This window comes from Myiozetetes cayanensis, unplaced genomic scaffold (assembly GCF_022539395.1).
Source record: "Myiozetetes cayanensis isolate MyiCay16 unplaced genomic scaffold, myiCay2020 scf3, whole genome shotgun sequence".
NCBI classification, from domain to species: Eukaryota; Metazoa; Chordata; class Aves; order Passeriformes; family Tyrannidae; genus Myiozetetes; species Myiozetetes cayanensis.
This window is the reverse complement of record NW_026087521.1, coordinates 1,295,627-1,310,848: the sequence shown is the minus strand read 5'-3', so window position 1 is coordinate 1,310,848 and position 15,222 is coordinate 1,295,627. Positions and strand designations below refer to the sequence as shown.

At 59.2% G+C, this 15,222-nt stretch overlaps 4 protein-coding genes across 6 annotated transcripts; 1 reads left to right on the top strand and 3 right to left on the bottom strand.

Annotated features, from left to right (window-relative positions):
- Positions 1-116: 116 nt before the first annotated feature.
- Positions 117-1,118, bottom strand: LOC126644558 (olfactory receptor 5V1-like). Its single transcript, XM_050324064.1, has one exon. It carries the CDS (start codon positions 1,062-1,064, stop codon positions 117-119), a length of 948 nt encoding a protein of 315 aa, XP_050180021.1. The 5' UTR covers positions 1,065-1,118.
- Positions 1,119-5,068: 3,950 nt separating this feature from the next.
- NME6 (NME/NM23 nucleoside diphosphate kinase 6) lies at positions 5,069-7,628 on the bottom strand. Of its 3 annotated transcripts, none has more exons than XM_050325132.1 (6): positions 7,535-7,628; positions 7,265-7,367; positions 7,138-7,177; positions 6,744-6,904; positions 6,379-6,555; positions 5,069-5,301 (listed from the first exon to the last, which is right to left on the bottom strand). In XM_050325132.1, exons 1-5 carry the CDS (start codon positions 7,607-7,609, stop codon positions 6,389-6,391), a joined length of 546 nt encoding a protein of 181 aa, XP_050181089.1. In that variant the 5' UTR covers positions 7,610-7,628; the 3' UTR covers positions 5,069-5,301; positions 6,379-6,388. The 3 variants fall into 3 exon arrangements, with proteins under 3 accessions (XP_050181089.1, XP_050181086.1, XP_050181088.1); XM_050325129.1 differs by having other exon boundaries at positions 6,398-6,555; XM_050325131.1 differs by having other exon boundaries at positions 5,069-6,555.
- On the top strand, positions 7,608-11,883 carry LOC126644419 (rab-like protein 2A). Its single transcript, XM_050323761.1, is given in 9 exon segments — positions 7,608-7,873; positions 7,957-7,986; positions 8,083-8,162; positions 9,358-9,437; positions 9,820-9,931; positions 10,509-10,606; positions 10,752-10,835; positions 11,110-11,153; positions 11,155-11,883. Coding segments are annotated over 9 exon segments (825 nt in total). The 3' UTR covers positions 11,186-11,883.
- On the bottom strand, positions 11,657-13,837 carry LOC126644418 (acrosin-like). Its single transcript, XM_050323759.1, has 4 exons — positions 13,617-13,837; positions 13,183-13,430; positions 12,734-12,912; positions 11,657-12,100 (listed from the first exon to the last, which is right to left on the bottom strand). Exons 1-4 carry the CDS (start codon positions 13,835-13,837, stop codon positions 11,657-11,659), a joined length of 1,092 nt encoding a protein of 363 aa, XP_050179716.1.
- Between the last annotated feature and the right edge of the window lie 1,385 nt (positions 13,838-15,222).

Genomic DNA, 15,222 nt, shown 5'->3' with positions numbered 1-15,222 from the left:
AGCGAAGCATTTCTGGTGAGCAGTTGGGTGCTGGGAGCTCCCCATTTGCCCACAGCCCTGAGGATGCTGCCATGGGTGTCCCACAGCCAGCGCCGTGCTGGCAGCCCTGGCACCGCTCAGGCACCGCTGCCAGGGGAGCCCGGCGTGCCCCGTGCCCGCACAGCCCTCCTCAGTGCCCCCCACACCTCCCGGTTGCGGAGGCTGTAGATGAGGGGGTTCAGCGCGGGCGTGACGATGCAGTAGAGCGCCGACACCAGCGCGTCGGCCGCCGGCGAGTAGCCGGAGCTGGGCCGGTTGTAGTTCAGGTTGGCCGTCACGAAGTAGAGGGCGACCACCAGCAGGTGGGCAGAGCAGGTGGAGAGGGCCTTGTGCCTGCTGGTGGCCAGCGGCATCCCGAGGACGGCGGCCAGGATGCGGAGGTAGGAGACGACGACTAGCAGGAAGGGGCCGAGGCCCACGAAGACGCTGGCGCCGTGCAGAGCCAGCTCGTTGGGGCGGGTGTCGCCGCAGGCGGCCCCCAGCAGCGGGGGCACGTCGCAGAAGATGTGCCGGAGCCGGGGGGCCCCGCAGAAGGAGAGCCAGGTGGCCAGGAGGGTGTGCAGGGCCGAGTCCAGCAGCCCCCAGAGCCAGCAGCCGGCGGCGGTGGCCATGCAGATGCCGTGGTTCATGGCCTGGGCGTAGCGCAGGGGCTGGCAGATGGCCACGTAGCGGTCGTAGGCCATGACGGCCAGCAGGGCACACTCGGCCCCCGCACACCCCATCAGGAAGAAGGTCTGTGCCAGGCACCCGCCGTAGGAGATGGTGGCCTGCGGGCGCAGGGCGTTCGCCAGGATCTTGGGCACCGTCACCGACGAGTAGCAAAGGTCCAGGCAGGACAGGTGGCCGAGGAAGAAGTACATGGGGCGGCGCAAGTGGCAGTCCAGGGACACGAGGGCGAGGATTGCGGAATTCCCCAGCAGCGTGGCCACGTAAACGGCCAGCAGAAGAACAAAGAGGAGAGGCCGGGCACGGGAAAAGCCCAGGAGCACGAACTCCGTCACCTGAGTCTGGTTCACGCCTGCCATGGGGCCAGCTGGGTCTGTCCTTGGGCAGAAGTGGAGAGCAGGGGGTGACTGTGAGGCAGGGGGTTGGGGCACCACCGCTCAATGATGCAAGGGGGTCACTGGTGGGACAGCTCTGGTCCTGTCTTCACAGTGGTTGAAAGCTTCCTGCCTTGGGATTTCACAGACACCGGGATTTTTGGAGCCCAGAGATCTGCCAGCCAGTGTTGGGCACCTGACTGCAGGAGAAGCACACAGAGGAGCCCAAGAGCAGGGGACATCCACCCACACCCCCTGGGGTCCCCTGCCAGCCCAGCCCCTGGTCTTGATAGTATTCCAAGCATGTCTTTGGATGACTACCTGCTTCCCTGGACAGGTCACAGCATTCCCTAAATGCCACAGGCACTAAACTTGCTCTTCCCCAGCCCTGGTATGGGGATGTAGCATCGCCCTGCACCAGTTAAAAGAATATTGTTTTTTTCTTTATCCTGTGTCCTGCTTTGCAATAACCAGCACTTACAAGGCAGGAGTTCCACTCACAAAGAAGGGGTTCCACTTTAGAATGTTAAGTGCTTGAGAATTCACTGCTTCTCTTGGGAGTTTGTTTCTTGTAGCTACTTCCCACAGGAAACTGTCAAAGCACTGTTAAAAACTGTGCTTTTTTTTTTTTTCCCCTGTTGGAATTGCTCCGGTGTCAGCTCTGTCTCCTTCATAACTTTCAGGTCTTTCTCCTTGTTCTGAGGGTATTTTCTCCCTGTGCACCGAGAGCAATACTAGGGTTTGCTAAGCAGAACTAAGTTCTGATTCATTTCTCTTTCACTTACCAGTTTTTCAACTTCTTAAAAAAAAAAAAAAAATTAACACTGAGAGGAAAGGGTTTTGGCCAGAAGATGAGTTCTTCCTTGCCTGGCACAGTGACATCTGAACTTGTCACTCCATCCAGGATCTGCCAGGCTGGGAAACCTCTGCCCAGGCAAGCTCTCAAGAGGCTGCCCACATCAACATGCTCTTCAGCACAGGCCAGAAAGGCTGGATGGGGAGCAGAGAGGGAACACAGACGTCACCAGTGCCAGGAAGGTTCCTGTCCTTGCCCCAGGAGTTAGGAGGGACCCCTGACCAGCGTGACAGTGACACATGAGCCCAAGACCAAGCTCTGCTCTGGTGTGCTCCCTGAAGCAGGAGACCTTTTCTTGTAGCATTTTGGGGACCATTGTGCCACCCTTCCTTCTGCAGGAGCTCACACCCACCCAGGGAAGGTGCTCCTGCAGGAGGATGTGGTTCTCCTCACCCAGCTCCTGCATCCCATGTGCACTCAAGGTGAGCAGAGCAGGTAGATTGGAGCAGACAGCCCTTGGAGATGAGGTCCTGAGCCTTGGGTACAGCCCAGTGTGAGACAACAGCACAGGATTCATTTCTCTTGGAAAGGACTGGATGGCTCTGTCAGGGGCAGCAGGAGCAGCCACAGCCTGCTCTGACCAGCCAGGAGCCCTGGGGGCCAGCACCAGGTTCTCCCCCCGCCCCAGCAGCGTGTGAAGGACTCGGTGAGAGTCTGCCCTCTCACCTGTCCTCACCTCCACAGCCAAGAGCAGAGAGTGGATGGCACCTGGTCCCTGCTAAGAGGGAAACACTGGCTGTATCCCTGGATGCTGTCCTGTATCCCATGTCCCAGCCATGTCCCAGGTGCTGCCTGGTTTCTCTTACCTGCACAAGGAGAAGCTCACGTGTCCTCGACGCCGTGAGCGCAGCAGCTTTAAACCCTGCAGGGGCCCTGGGAGGGGCTTTCAGAGGTGGCTCCTGTTCAGTGGCAGGAGCGAGGAGCAGCCCCCACCAGTGGGATCCGAGCCCATGGGACTGAGCCCTGGTGACACAGGACTCACCCCGACCTCCCGTCCCGCTCCGGGCTGTGCCAAGTGCAGACCAGACCCTGCTCCAGCCCCGTGGGGGCTGCAGCTCCTGGGTGTGGAAAAGGGCTGGGAGCTGCCACCCCTGGGCCACAACCCCATTTCAGGGCTGTGAGGTGCCTGCACCGGCCACTGGTGGTCTGAGCATAAGCTCTGGATCTGGGAACATCAAGACCTGAGGGAGCTGAGTGGTAACACCTTCCTCAGGAGAGTAGGGAAAGTGCAGGTAACAACTGGACATGAGGATGAACACCTGTGTGGGAATCCAACACGGACACCAAGGGTTCTGCTGCCTCAGCCAGAGGAAATGTGGGTCAGAGGGTGCCTGCAGCTGGAAAATACGAGCAGCAGGTGATAAAAGATGAGCAGCTGTGAGTGTGACCCTGTGTGTGTATGTGGAGCTGTGACTGTGACCCTGTCCCCAAAATGCTACAAGAAGGTCTCCTGCTTCAGGGAGTGCACAAGGAGCAGTGACTCTGAGCCCTGCCTGTCTCCAAGCAGCTCTCAAGGCAGGGCAGGTGGGCTTGCAGGGCAGGGAGACCACGATCATGGGACTTTGTGACGCAGCCATTTGCTTTTGAGTTTACAAAATTAACCTGTTTCTCCCATGGCACCAATGAGCATTTCCTTGTTTCACACAGAAACTCCGTGCTGGGGCATTCCAGTAGAACCTGGTCAAGGTTTTAAGGGAAGACACGTGCTGGCAGCACTCGGAGAAACCGTCTCCCACTCTGATATTTGAAAAGAGACTTTGCTGAAACCACAAACCCTTGGCATAAATATTAAAATACACTGAAATCTCCACAGAAGGCAGAAACTTCCATTATGGTAGTTCATGTCTTCAGGAAAGCCCCTTGGGAGAAGAAATATCAATGTTTGTGTCCTCCTCTGGTCTCCGGAGGGATATCAAACCTGGCTGTGGGGGTCCAGTGGTAAATCAAATCTCCACGAACTTGTGAAATGTTAAGGGAGTTGTTTTTTACACCAAAATGCTTCAATTTGGGGGTGCGGCCTCCAGGACTGGGCCCAGATCCTGTAAATGCTCAACACTTCCAGAAATCAGGCTCTTAACTTACCTTCTCCAAGCATCTTATGGGAGAGGTTGTGGATTCCTGCCTGACTCCTTCTCTCTCAACACTTGACAAGGAGATTTTTTTTGGCTGAAGAAAATTGCGTTGTCTTGAGCTTTTGTCCAGTTTAATCGACACTTGTGTTTTAAAAAGACCAGGCAAGGAGGGTTGCATCTCTGTGGTCTAACCATAAACTGGCCAAAGCTGCCCCAATTTACACGTTTGTCACAGGCTGATGTTTGCACAAGCCCAAACGCTGCGATCACACAACGTGAAGTGACCTGTGACCCTGGGGCATCACAGTTTGGGGCAGCTTCAACATCTACAGAGGCCTGGAAATGGAAAGTGGGGTCCCAGCACCAGCCCTGGGTCACTAATTCTTCCTGGCCAACTCGTGTTCAGAAAGCAACAAGGAAAGTCTCTGCTGTCACCACCAAGTAGCACTTTTGCCTCATGGCTGCTCGTGGGTCCTTCCTGGGCAGCTGTGGTCCCTTCTGCCAGTCTCATTCCTCCCTCCCTCTTCCCATGGCCAGCTTGGAGCCATTCCCAAGGCTCCTCATCCCAGTGTGAGCACCAGCTCTGCCCCCGAGGCCAATTAGTGCACTTGAAGAGAGAGAAGTTCCTGTGTTCCCAAGTTTGCCCCCTTGGTCCCATTCCCCACAGACTCTCTTCCACAGGGAACAGGTCACAGGGGTGCCAGTGCCAATTACAAAAGCCCAGAGCACTTCCCCTGCTCAACCTGGGATGTTTGGGAGATGTGCAAACAAGGCCCAGAGCGGGCTGTTAAAAGTTGTGGGCCTGTTAAAAGTTGAGGGCTGTTAAAAGTTCAAGGCAGCCACTTTGTTCACACTGCTGGAATCAGCTGCATCCAAGTGCACCATCACCATGGGAAGTCTGTGTAGGCACATTCAAAGGGGCCATTTCCCCAAATGGAATAACTGCAAGTGAGTAGGAAAAAAACCCCAAAAAACTTTAGCAGTGAGAAGCGTGAGCCAGGAATTGTCAGTTAGTGACCTGCCAAAGGAATATCCAGAAAGGGAAGCACAACATAGAGAAGAAAGGTAGAAACAGTTGAGTTTAATAATTACAAGATAAAAACACATAAAACTGAGCAAACCCTCCAGGAATCAACAAACCATCAATTTACAAAATCCCAGTAAAGTATCAACAGCATCAGGGACAGCAGCTCTCAGACCTGTGTGAAGGCACATGGGATCCTGAGCAGATCCACTCTGGACATTGCTGGGGACAGGGACAGCAGCAATGTCCCGCAGATCCCTGCATCTGTACCTGGAACAGAACAACGACCATTTGATCCCAGACAGGAGGAGGAGGAGGAGGAAACACAACTGCAGATGTGTTTGACCATGATAGCTCTGGGCAGCACTTCCCACAATGGAAGGAGTTCTGGGAACAGAGAGTCCCTGCCTTGATCTGGGACACTGTAAATGCACTAAACCCCTGTACAGGAACCAACCTCACAGGGCATCACACGGGGAAATGCAGATCAGCCTGCCAGGACCTGGCTCTGCACCTCCACACCCAGCCCTGCTGTACCACCATGTCATCATTCCATCACTTATCCAGGTGACTAAATGGCTTTGGCCATCCCTTTTCCCAAAGATACGGAACTGTCCAGTGAGGCCACAGACACTGAGGGCTCCAAGCTGCCCTCAGGTGTTTTGTCACAAGACCTCACGTGAGGAGCCCCTGGCAGAGCTTCTCAGCCCCTGCCACCTGCAGTCGAATTCATTATCCAGCCCTGGACTGGTGGATCCAGGAAATCCAGAGCTCCACAGCCACTACTGAGTTCCACCAAACCTGCTGCTCTTGTGCCCCACCAGGACCAGCTCCAGCTGTGCCTCCACCTGACACGAGTCAGGACACAAACCCCAGGACAGTGGGCTTCCCAACCTGGCTGCACAGGAGTGAGGACAGCGTGGTTCACCTTGCCCCACTGATGCCTTTTTTAGGTTCTTTTTCCCCTCTTTTCTCCCTAAGGCACAGTGGGAACAGCCAACAGAGAACCCAGGGCCTACCACCAGCAAAAGCAGTTGCAATCCAACTGGAACAAGCAACCTCTGATCCACCTGGCCCTGGACCAACTCACCTATCTTATTCACACCCAAATAAACTTGAAGGCCTGTGAGCTGTGTGGCCAGACTGTCAGTGGGAACATTGCTGAAGGAGCTCTTCCTGCTGCACCAACAACCCAACCCCGGGGAGCACGACACGACCCTGGGGAACACAGCATCACCCACACGAGGCTCTCCCCCTCCCTCAGGCCCTAAAGCGTGGCACAACTCTCCGTCTGGCACCCCAGCAGAGCACCCAGAGGCGCTGCCAGCTCAGCAGAGCAAGCCCTACCGCAGGTAACTCAGGTCACCTCTGGCTCATCTGCCCGGAGCACGCGGTGCACGCGCTCCTCGGGGCTGTAGAACACCCGCCCGCGGCGCAGCCTCGGCTCGTCCTGCTCGTACCAGCGCCGCTCATCAAACTCGGGGAAGAAAAAGGCAATTTCCCTGCTGGCTGAGGCGGGTGAGTCTGTCAAAAATAAAAGAGGAAGAGGCGATGGGAGATGCCTGTCTGGCACCACAAACACGTGCTGGGCTCCAAAGGCGCCCGGCTCAGCCACACCTGGCCAGGCGTGCACGGAGTCTGCACCGGAGAACACATCGCCCACTTGGAGCCCCAGAACCTCCCTGAGCACCAGCCAAGCGGGACAGGCCTACCTGAGCCATGGGTGGTGTTCCTGGTGTCCGTGAGGCCGTAGGCTCCTCGGATGGAGTCCGGGTCGCTGTGTCGGGCTCGGAACACTTTGGTGGGTCCCATCAGGGATCTCCAGCGAGGGACGGCATCCTCATGGGCCAGGATGTAAGCCCACATGGGGCCACTGCGGGAAGGGCCCAGGAAAAGCAGAAGGAAAGGTTAGGAAGGGCACAGTTCGCTCGTCCTTGGAAACCTGCACAGCGCAGCTGCCGCGGGCTGCTCTGCCGGGACCCCGACCCTCCTCACCCCGCGGCCGGAGCCTCCCAGCTCCGCACCCCCCGCACCCGCTCCGCGGCTCCGGGCGGGGCTCCCCTCGCCGGGCGACCCCCCACACCGCGGGTCACCCGCAGCAGGTACCTGGCCATGAACTCCACGAGCCGCTGGTAGAAGAACCGCCCTGCGGAGAGACACGGGCCGGGTGAGCGGCGGGCCCGAGGCGCTGAGCGGCCCTGCTCCCGCAGCCCCGCAGAGCCCCCGCTCGTACCCGCGTGCTCCCGGTAGAAGCGGCGGCTCTGCTCGGGGCCGCACCGCAGCTCCTTGGCGCGCACGATGAGGAAGCGGTGGCGGAGGATGGCGGCGTGCACGGCCTGAGGGAACAGGGGCGCTGTTGGGCAGGCGGGCCGGCGCGGTGCCCTGTGCAATACCCGGAGCGGTGCCCGGCGCGGTACCCGGTGCAGTGCCCTGTGCAATACCCGGCGCGGTACCCTGTGCGGTGCCCGGTGCGGTGCCCCGTGCGGTGCCCGGCCGGACTCACCTCCCGCACCAGCGGATGCGCCACCGCGTCCGGCTTGAGCAGCGCCAGCGTCAGCTGCAGCCGCGGGGCCGCCATGGCCGCGCCGCAGGGGCGAGGGCGGGGCCCGGCGGAGGCGGGGCCCGGTGGGGAGGCGGGGCCGCGGGGGCGGGGCCGGGAGCGGTCCACGCGCGCCGCGTGGCAGCGGGGACGCGCAGGCGCGGCCATGGCGGCGGCGGAGGGAGCGGAGCGGGACGAGCCCCGGGACGGAGCCCAGGACGGAGCGCGGGACGAGGTCGCGGCCGGCGCTGAGGAGACGGTGAAGATCATCTGCCTGGGCGACAGCGCCGTGGGCAAGTCCAAGTGCGTGGGGGGCGCGCGGGGGGCGCGCGGGGGTGGCGGCGGCGGGGCCCGCGGGCTGACGGTGTCGCGCTGTGTCCCCGCAGGCTGCTGGAGCGCTTCCTGCTCGACGGCTTGTATCCTTGGCGGCGGGGCGGCGGGGGGACAGCGCGGGGCAGCGGCGGAGGGGGGGTCTCCGTGGGCTCTCCGTGGGCTCCTTAGCATCGCCGCAGCCGCCCCCAGCAGCTCTCCACGTTCGCGCTGACGCTGCACCAGCACCGCGCCCGCGTGGGCGGGCAGGAGGTCCTCGTGGGTGAGTGGGGGCAGCCCTCGGGACAGCCCGGGGACTGGCGGGGCCGTGGCGGAGGGAGCGGCTGGGAGCGGGGAGATCCCCTTGCGCTGGATCCTGGTTAGGTTTTTGGATGGACTGCAATATCCTGAGGAATCCCGTGGCCTTCTGTGGCGGGACTGCAGCGTTGGTGGATGGGGCAAAGTGACTGCCGTGGTCGCTCTGGGCTCAGGGAAGCTTTGGGCGCTGTCCCCACGATATACCGGGCTCTGAGCTGGAGAGACAGGGACTGGGGGGATAGGTGGGTGGGGTGGGTGGACACTCGGGGATGAGGAACGGGCTGGATGGCTGCATGCAGAGTCGTGGTCATGGCTCATTGTCCACGTGGAGACCGGGACGAGTAGGGTCCTTCAGCGGTCTCTCAGGGTCGGGACCACCACTGTTGAACATCTTTGTTGTGACAGGGACAATGAATGCAAATGTGGTCTGAAGGGGCCCTGTCAGTATTTAGGCATTTTAAGAAGTCACCATCGTGCAGGTCAGGCCCAGTGTCCAGTCAGACACCGATATCAGAGCAAAGGAATCCCTAAGAGAAGCAGCTTACAGCTTCTTGGGTTTGGGTGCAGCAGCACCACGCTTGGGTCCAGCTGACAGAGGGGTGACCGCACTGGGGTGCTTGGCTGAAGCTGTGCAGGTTTATACAGCAAACCAGACCCATCTGAACCTAAAAACCTGGTACCAACAGCAAAAGGCATTGCAGGATCTGGGTGTACATGGTGACAGCTGACACCTGACGTGCACAGAGATTCATGGGCTGGGACCTGTCTGCCTCAGGCTGACTTAGCTCCATCACTGGCTCAGAAATCAGCAGTTTCCAGCAGTTTCTGGGGGTTTAGTTGATTTCCCATTGTCATCCCTAGTGACAGAGGGCTCAGGCATTGCTGCTGCTCTTTGCACTTCTGCCTGGCTGTCCCGTACGACTCGTGTCACTGGTGGCTTCTCCCTTGCTTGTGGCCAGTGCCAGCACAGCCCTCAGCTGAGCCCAGCTAAGGAAAGCTCCCAGTTGGGCACAATCTCATAACCCTCGAGTGTTTTGGACTGGTGAGGTGAAACCCAATTTGCGACCCGGAGCAGGTGGGCTGGGCTTTGCCTCCAGGGGGTGCGAGTCGTGAGGAGAACGGGGTGAGTTGTGTTGCTCTGAGCTGTTTCTGTGTTACAGACTTCTGGGACACAGCGGGCCAGGAGCGGTTCCAGAGCATGCACGCCTCCTACTACCACCAAGCCCATGCCTGCATCATGGTGAGGGAGTCTCGGCCGGGAGCTGGTGGGATTTGGGCTTGGAATGGTCCTGGTTACTCCTTACCCTGCTGGGCACTGACCATTCCCAGTGCTGGCTCCCTCTGTGTGGGTGGCAGGGACTTGTCACAGGACACAGTCCCAGTGTAAAGGACATCAAAGGGCTGTTTGCTGCTGGCTGCATGTGCTGGGATGCTCTTGTGGATACTCTTCCTTTCTCCTCCATCCTTTCTAGCAACACCCAGTTTCCTTTGTCATGCCCTCCTGGGAATATTCTGCATTCTGTCCTTGTGTCGGTCAGAGATGTCCAGGCTGCTCGGAGCTGTCCAGGGGCAGTCAGAGCTGTCCTGGATTGGCCTCAGCACAGCTGGTTCTCTTTTGGAAGGTGTTTGATGTGCAGAGGAAGGTCACCTACAAGAACCTGAACAGCTGGTACCGGGAGCTGAGGGAATTCCGCCCGGAGATTCCCTGCATTGTGGTGGCCAACAAGATCGATGGTGAGTGCCTCCTTACTGTGCCCAACCTCACAGGGTTGTGGTGGGATTCACTCTTACCCAGCTGAGGACAAATGTCCCTTGTCTGTCAGGTCCAGAGGATTTCCTGAGTCCCCCAGGGCTGGCTCCTCTGCTGATCTCACCTGCTGTCTCACAGGTGTTTTTCCTATGTCACCAGCAATTAAAAATGCAGATTTGATGCATTTGAGGTTTGTCCTTCCAGTTCTTTCCTTACCGTGCTGCCCATTCCATCCAGCAAGAACCCAAAGGTGATTGGAGCAGCACCTGGTCAAAAGTGGCAGGGGAAGGAGAAAAAGCTGTTCTGTGGCTTCCCCAGATCACTCAGGGATGGCCTTGGTGCTTCTCCTTCAGCCTGCACAGGCTCCTCTGTGCTGAAGTCTCTCAATGTACCTGCTGGCAAAACTATTCCTGTTGGGAATGCCAGGCAGCCCTTCAGGATCGCTGGGGCCGTGGCCTGTCTGGGTCCTGTGGCAGTGCCTGGCATGACACCTGGGGGGATGCCCACCCTCGGGATCTCCTGCCCTGCCTGACTGACCCCTGTCTCCTCTGCCTGTCCCAGCGGATATGAAGGTGACCCAGAAAAGCTTCAACTTCGCCCGGAAGTTCAGTTTGCCCTTTTACTTCGTGTCTGCTGCCGACGGCACCAACGTGGTGAAGGTGAGGGGGGCTGGTTGAGTGCCCAGGGACTGTGCTGGTGGCTGTGGAGGGTTTTGTTCCCTTGGGATTAATCTCCACCTGCTACAGAAACCCAGTGCCCAAAGTGCCCCATCCTGGGAGTGACGAGCCTTGTCCTTTCCCCCAGCTCTTCAACGATGCCATCAGACTGGCCCTGGCTTACAAACAGCACTCAGAAGACTTCATGGACCAGGTCCTGCAGGAGCTGGAGGTAGGGAAGGCTCTGTTCCTCCCCCACTTCCTGAGGAATAAGCAGCTCTGCAGAGGATGGAACTGTGCAGCACGGGAAACTTTGCCCTGTGGTGATGACCCTGGGGGTGTGTGCTGGGCTGGGATGGGCTGGGAGGGGAGGGGTGATGCTGAGACCCTTGGAAGAGCCCTTGCTGCCCTAGGCTGCCCTAGGCTGAGTCTGAAAGAGCCACAGCAGATGCGGCTGTTGCAGTGTTTGTCACTTCTCAGCAGTTCCTTGACCTGCTCTTTTCCAGAGCTTTGACCTGCAGAAGACGAGCAAGGATTTATCAGATGAAGAGCTGCCCTGAAGAGGAACCCCCATCTGCCTGAGCCCAGACCCTGAGCCTGGTTTTCGTTTGCCACTGCACCCTGAGCCCAGTTTCCCTTGGCTGGATTTCTGGGGCCTGCACAGTGATGTTCCTCGTGCCCCAGAGCTGTGGTGATGGGCAGCTGGGCCTCTCCACTTCTTGTGGGAGCCCTTCTGGGCAGGATCTCCCTTGGCTTGACCCTTGGCACTGCACATCTTCACTCAAGTTGAAGAACGAATGTGAACAGCCCAGCAGACTGACAGACAGAGCAGGGACTTCCCCAGCCCGTGGGTGCACTGAGCAGGGCTGAAAACACAGTTAATGAGGAACACAGAAACTTTATTTCAACACCTGGGTCAGGTCAGCGTCGGTGCAGGTGCAGCAGAGCAGCGTGGGCAGGACAGAGCAACCTCTGGCCCCAAGGCTACCTTTATCCCAGCAGGAAATGGCCGTGGTCCACTGTAGCCCTGGATCCCCCTCATCCTGCTGCTGCTTAAGCCTTTTTATCTTTCAGGAAGTGCAGGAACTCCTGCAGCAGGTTCAGGAATGGCACCAGGAGCAGGAGTGGGAATGCCGTGGGCATTGACAAGGCCGAGGAGGTCGGTGCCGGTCTCTGGCTGTGCTTGGGGATCAAGCTGATGTCTGGCTCTGGCACCAGCTTCAGGTCCTGCTCAGGGGTCAGGCTGATGTGTGGCTCTGGCTCTGGCTTCAGACGCTGCTCAGGGGTGGAGCTGACGGCTGGCTCTTGTTCTGGACCGGCTCTTTGTGCCGGGCTCAGGCCCGTCTGGACCAGGATCCAGTTGTAGAAGGGCTGAGTGGAGGTGTAGATCCCGGGGTGCCTGGCTTTGTCACAGCCTCTTCCCCAGCTGCTCAGCCCCACCACCCAGAAGTAGTCGGCTCTGTTGTCCTTGCAGACGAGGGGACCCCCACTGTCCCCCTGCGGCAGGAGAGAGGGCTCAGGGTTTGTGGGGGGCTGCTGCAGCAGCAGGGCTGGCTCCTCTCTCCCAGCCCCTGCCAGAGCCGCATTCCCAGCACGGGAAGGCTCTGCTTGGGGGCTGGAGCCTCCAGAGCCTCAGCTGGGAGCAGGTTGGGGGCTGTCCCATCTCTGCCCAGGGGTCCCAGATGTGCAGAGGATGAATGATCCAGGGTCACATCTGCAGCTCGGGGCTGCCAGGAGCACTGGATGGGCTTTGGGGGCAGAGCCAGGCATTGGGGACACGGAGACCCATGGATGGGGCAGCCCTGGGATATGGGACATGGGACAGGACAGCCCTGGAATGGGGGACATGGGATAGAACAACCCTGGGATGGAGGACATGGGACAGGGCAGCCCTGGGATAGGGGACATGGGACAGGACAGCCCTGGGATAGGGGACATGGGACAGGACAGCCCTGGGATATGGGGACATGGGATAGAACAACCCTGGGATGGGGGTCATGGGACAGGACAGCCCTGGCAGGGGTGGGGCCCTGGGGCTGGGAGGGTGCCAGGCCAGGCCCAGCCCGTGCCATGTTTGGGGCAGGGGGTCCCTGTGCTGCCGGGGCTGAGGGGCTGGTGCCACGCTCCCACCTGGCAGGTGTCGATGCCGCCCCGCGGGTACCCAGCGCACAGGTTTTCGGGGTGCACGGCCCCCGCGTACCACCGGCTGCTGTTACAGAGCTCTGTGTCCATCAGGTGGACCTTGGCCTCCTGCAGCACCACATCTGGTCGAGGAGTTGTAGAAACAGAGAGGAATGAGACCCCATCAGCTCAGTGCCAGTCCCCTCCCCTGCCTGGGGGTCTCTTCAGAGAGTCACAGAATGGTTTGGGTGGAAGGGACCTTAAAGCTCATCCAGTGGCACTTCCAGCTCTGGTCAGGGACCCCTTCCCGCAGCCCAGGCTGCTCCAAGCCCTGACCCTGAAGCCACAGCTGGAGTGTGGCTGTGTCCAGCCCATGTCCCCAGGTACCCAGCCCATGTCCCTTGGGCACCCTCAGGGCACATGTCCTTGTTGGGCCTCACTTCCAGGTGTGCCGAAACTCCATCCAGCGATGTAGCAGAACTTGAGCTCCGAGACCCTCAGTGAGGTGTCGGGCACACAGCCCAGCTGGATGGAGTCGCTGCACTCCACGGGCCGGTCCAGCTCCAGCAGGGCAATGTCATTCCTTGCTGTGGCAACCACGTAGTGCTGGTGCACCAGGAGCCTCTGGATGTGCCTCACCTCGGCCTCAGGGCCCGGCTGAGTCAGATCCGTGGCCCCGATAACCACATCCCACCGGTAGACATCGCTGGGGAGGAGGAGAGAGGGGTGAGAGGGAGCAGAGCCACAGGCTGTGGCTGCTTTCCAGCCTTCTGCTTCCCAAGGCAGAGAGGGAAGCAGAGAGGGAAGAGCCAGGACTGGAGCAGCACGAGGTGCTGTGACCTGGGCACCTGCCCGAGCTGTGGGGACAATCCCTGTCCCTGCCCCTCCTTACCTGACCCTGATGAAGCAGTGGGCGACCGTGAGGACCCACTGGGAGCTGAGGAGGACACCCGAGCACATGTGCCACGTGCCGTTCTGCCAGGTGGCCTGGATGCTGGCGATGCCGGGCCAGGCCCCCGGCTGGACCCCGGAGCCCCCCACGACGCGGGAGGTGCCGTCGGCCAAGGCCGCGGGGCCGTAGTCGGGCAGCAGGGAGTTGTGGTCGGAAGCCATGGGCCGGAGCCCGCAGGTCCCTCTGCAAGCACAAACCATCCCTGCCCTGCTCAGGGGCTGCTCAGGATGAAGGTTCCCCGTTGTCCCCCCACAGTGCCCCGAGGGGCAGCAGGGCCAGGGCCCCCCCAGGGCACGTCTGTGCCCCCGTTGTGCTGGGAACCCCCCGAGTGTTCCCGAGCTCCCCCCACACCCCTAAATGGGGCCACTGACCCGCAGGTGTCCCAGGTGCCACCCACGGGCCCGGCCAGGGCCAGCAGGACCAGGAGCCACAGCCAAGCCATCGGTGGCAGCGCACGGGGCAGTGCCAGGAGCGAGGGGTCACCTCCAGCGTTGTGCCCACAGCACCCACAGTGCCCCTGGGCAGGGCTGATGTCACAGAGGGGCCGGTTCCACGTGCTGGGCATGGTGGGGAGGGACAGCACTGAGTCACAGAGCCAGGGAATGGTTTGGGTGGGAAGGGACTTTAACAAGCACCCAGTGCCACACCCTGCCATGGGCAGGGACACCTTCCACTGACCCAGGTTGCTCCATGCCCTGTCCAGCCTGGCCTTGGACACTTCCAGGGATGCAGGGGCAGCCACAGCTTCTCTGGCCAACCTGAGCCAGGGCCTCCCCACCCTCCCAGCCACAAATTCCTTCCTAACATCTAATCTAAACTTGCCCTCCTTCTGCTTAAAGCCATTTTCCCCTTGTCCAGTCACTACATGCTCTTGTCCAAAGTTCCTCTCCAGCCTCCTTGGAAGCCCCCCTTAGGTACTGGAAGGGGCTCTTGAGTTCTCCCTGGAGTCTTCTCCAGGCTGACCAGCCCCAGCTCTCTCATCTTGTCATGCCCTTCTTCCCACCCTGAATGAATATTTTAAGTGTTTTGTGAACCTTGCTTTAAAACAGCAGTGCACTGCTAGTCCACCTACATTCACCTTTCACATGTTTATTTACATCCATTCCAGAGAGGCACCTGACTTTATTCAAATACCTCGATAAATGAAAGTTTCTTTTTTGCTCTAATTTGTTGAAGTAGTTTTGTAGGAAGATGCTTGAGGGTAAAAAGATAATGGAAATGGCAGCTTTTCTTAGGGATCAGAGCTTGTCTGTGCATTGCTTTGATTGCATTTTTGCAGTTAGATGCTGTCACCAGCGATTCTCGAGCCTTACAATTTATTAATGAAGAGGGTTATTCTGTCAACCGTTCATGTGAGTGAAGGTGTGGAGACCCAAGAGGGCGTTTCTGTGTTTGGCAAGTGACCCTAAACAAGTCAGCCCAAGCAGCCCTAACTAATCTCAGGTTTAATACCTCATAATTTTGTACCAGACCTGGTGAACTGCTCGGTGAAGGGTCCCCTGTTAAATCTGTGAGCCTTTACAGTCGGGCATTTTTCTGGCAGAAG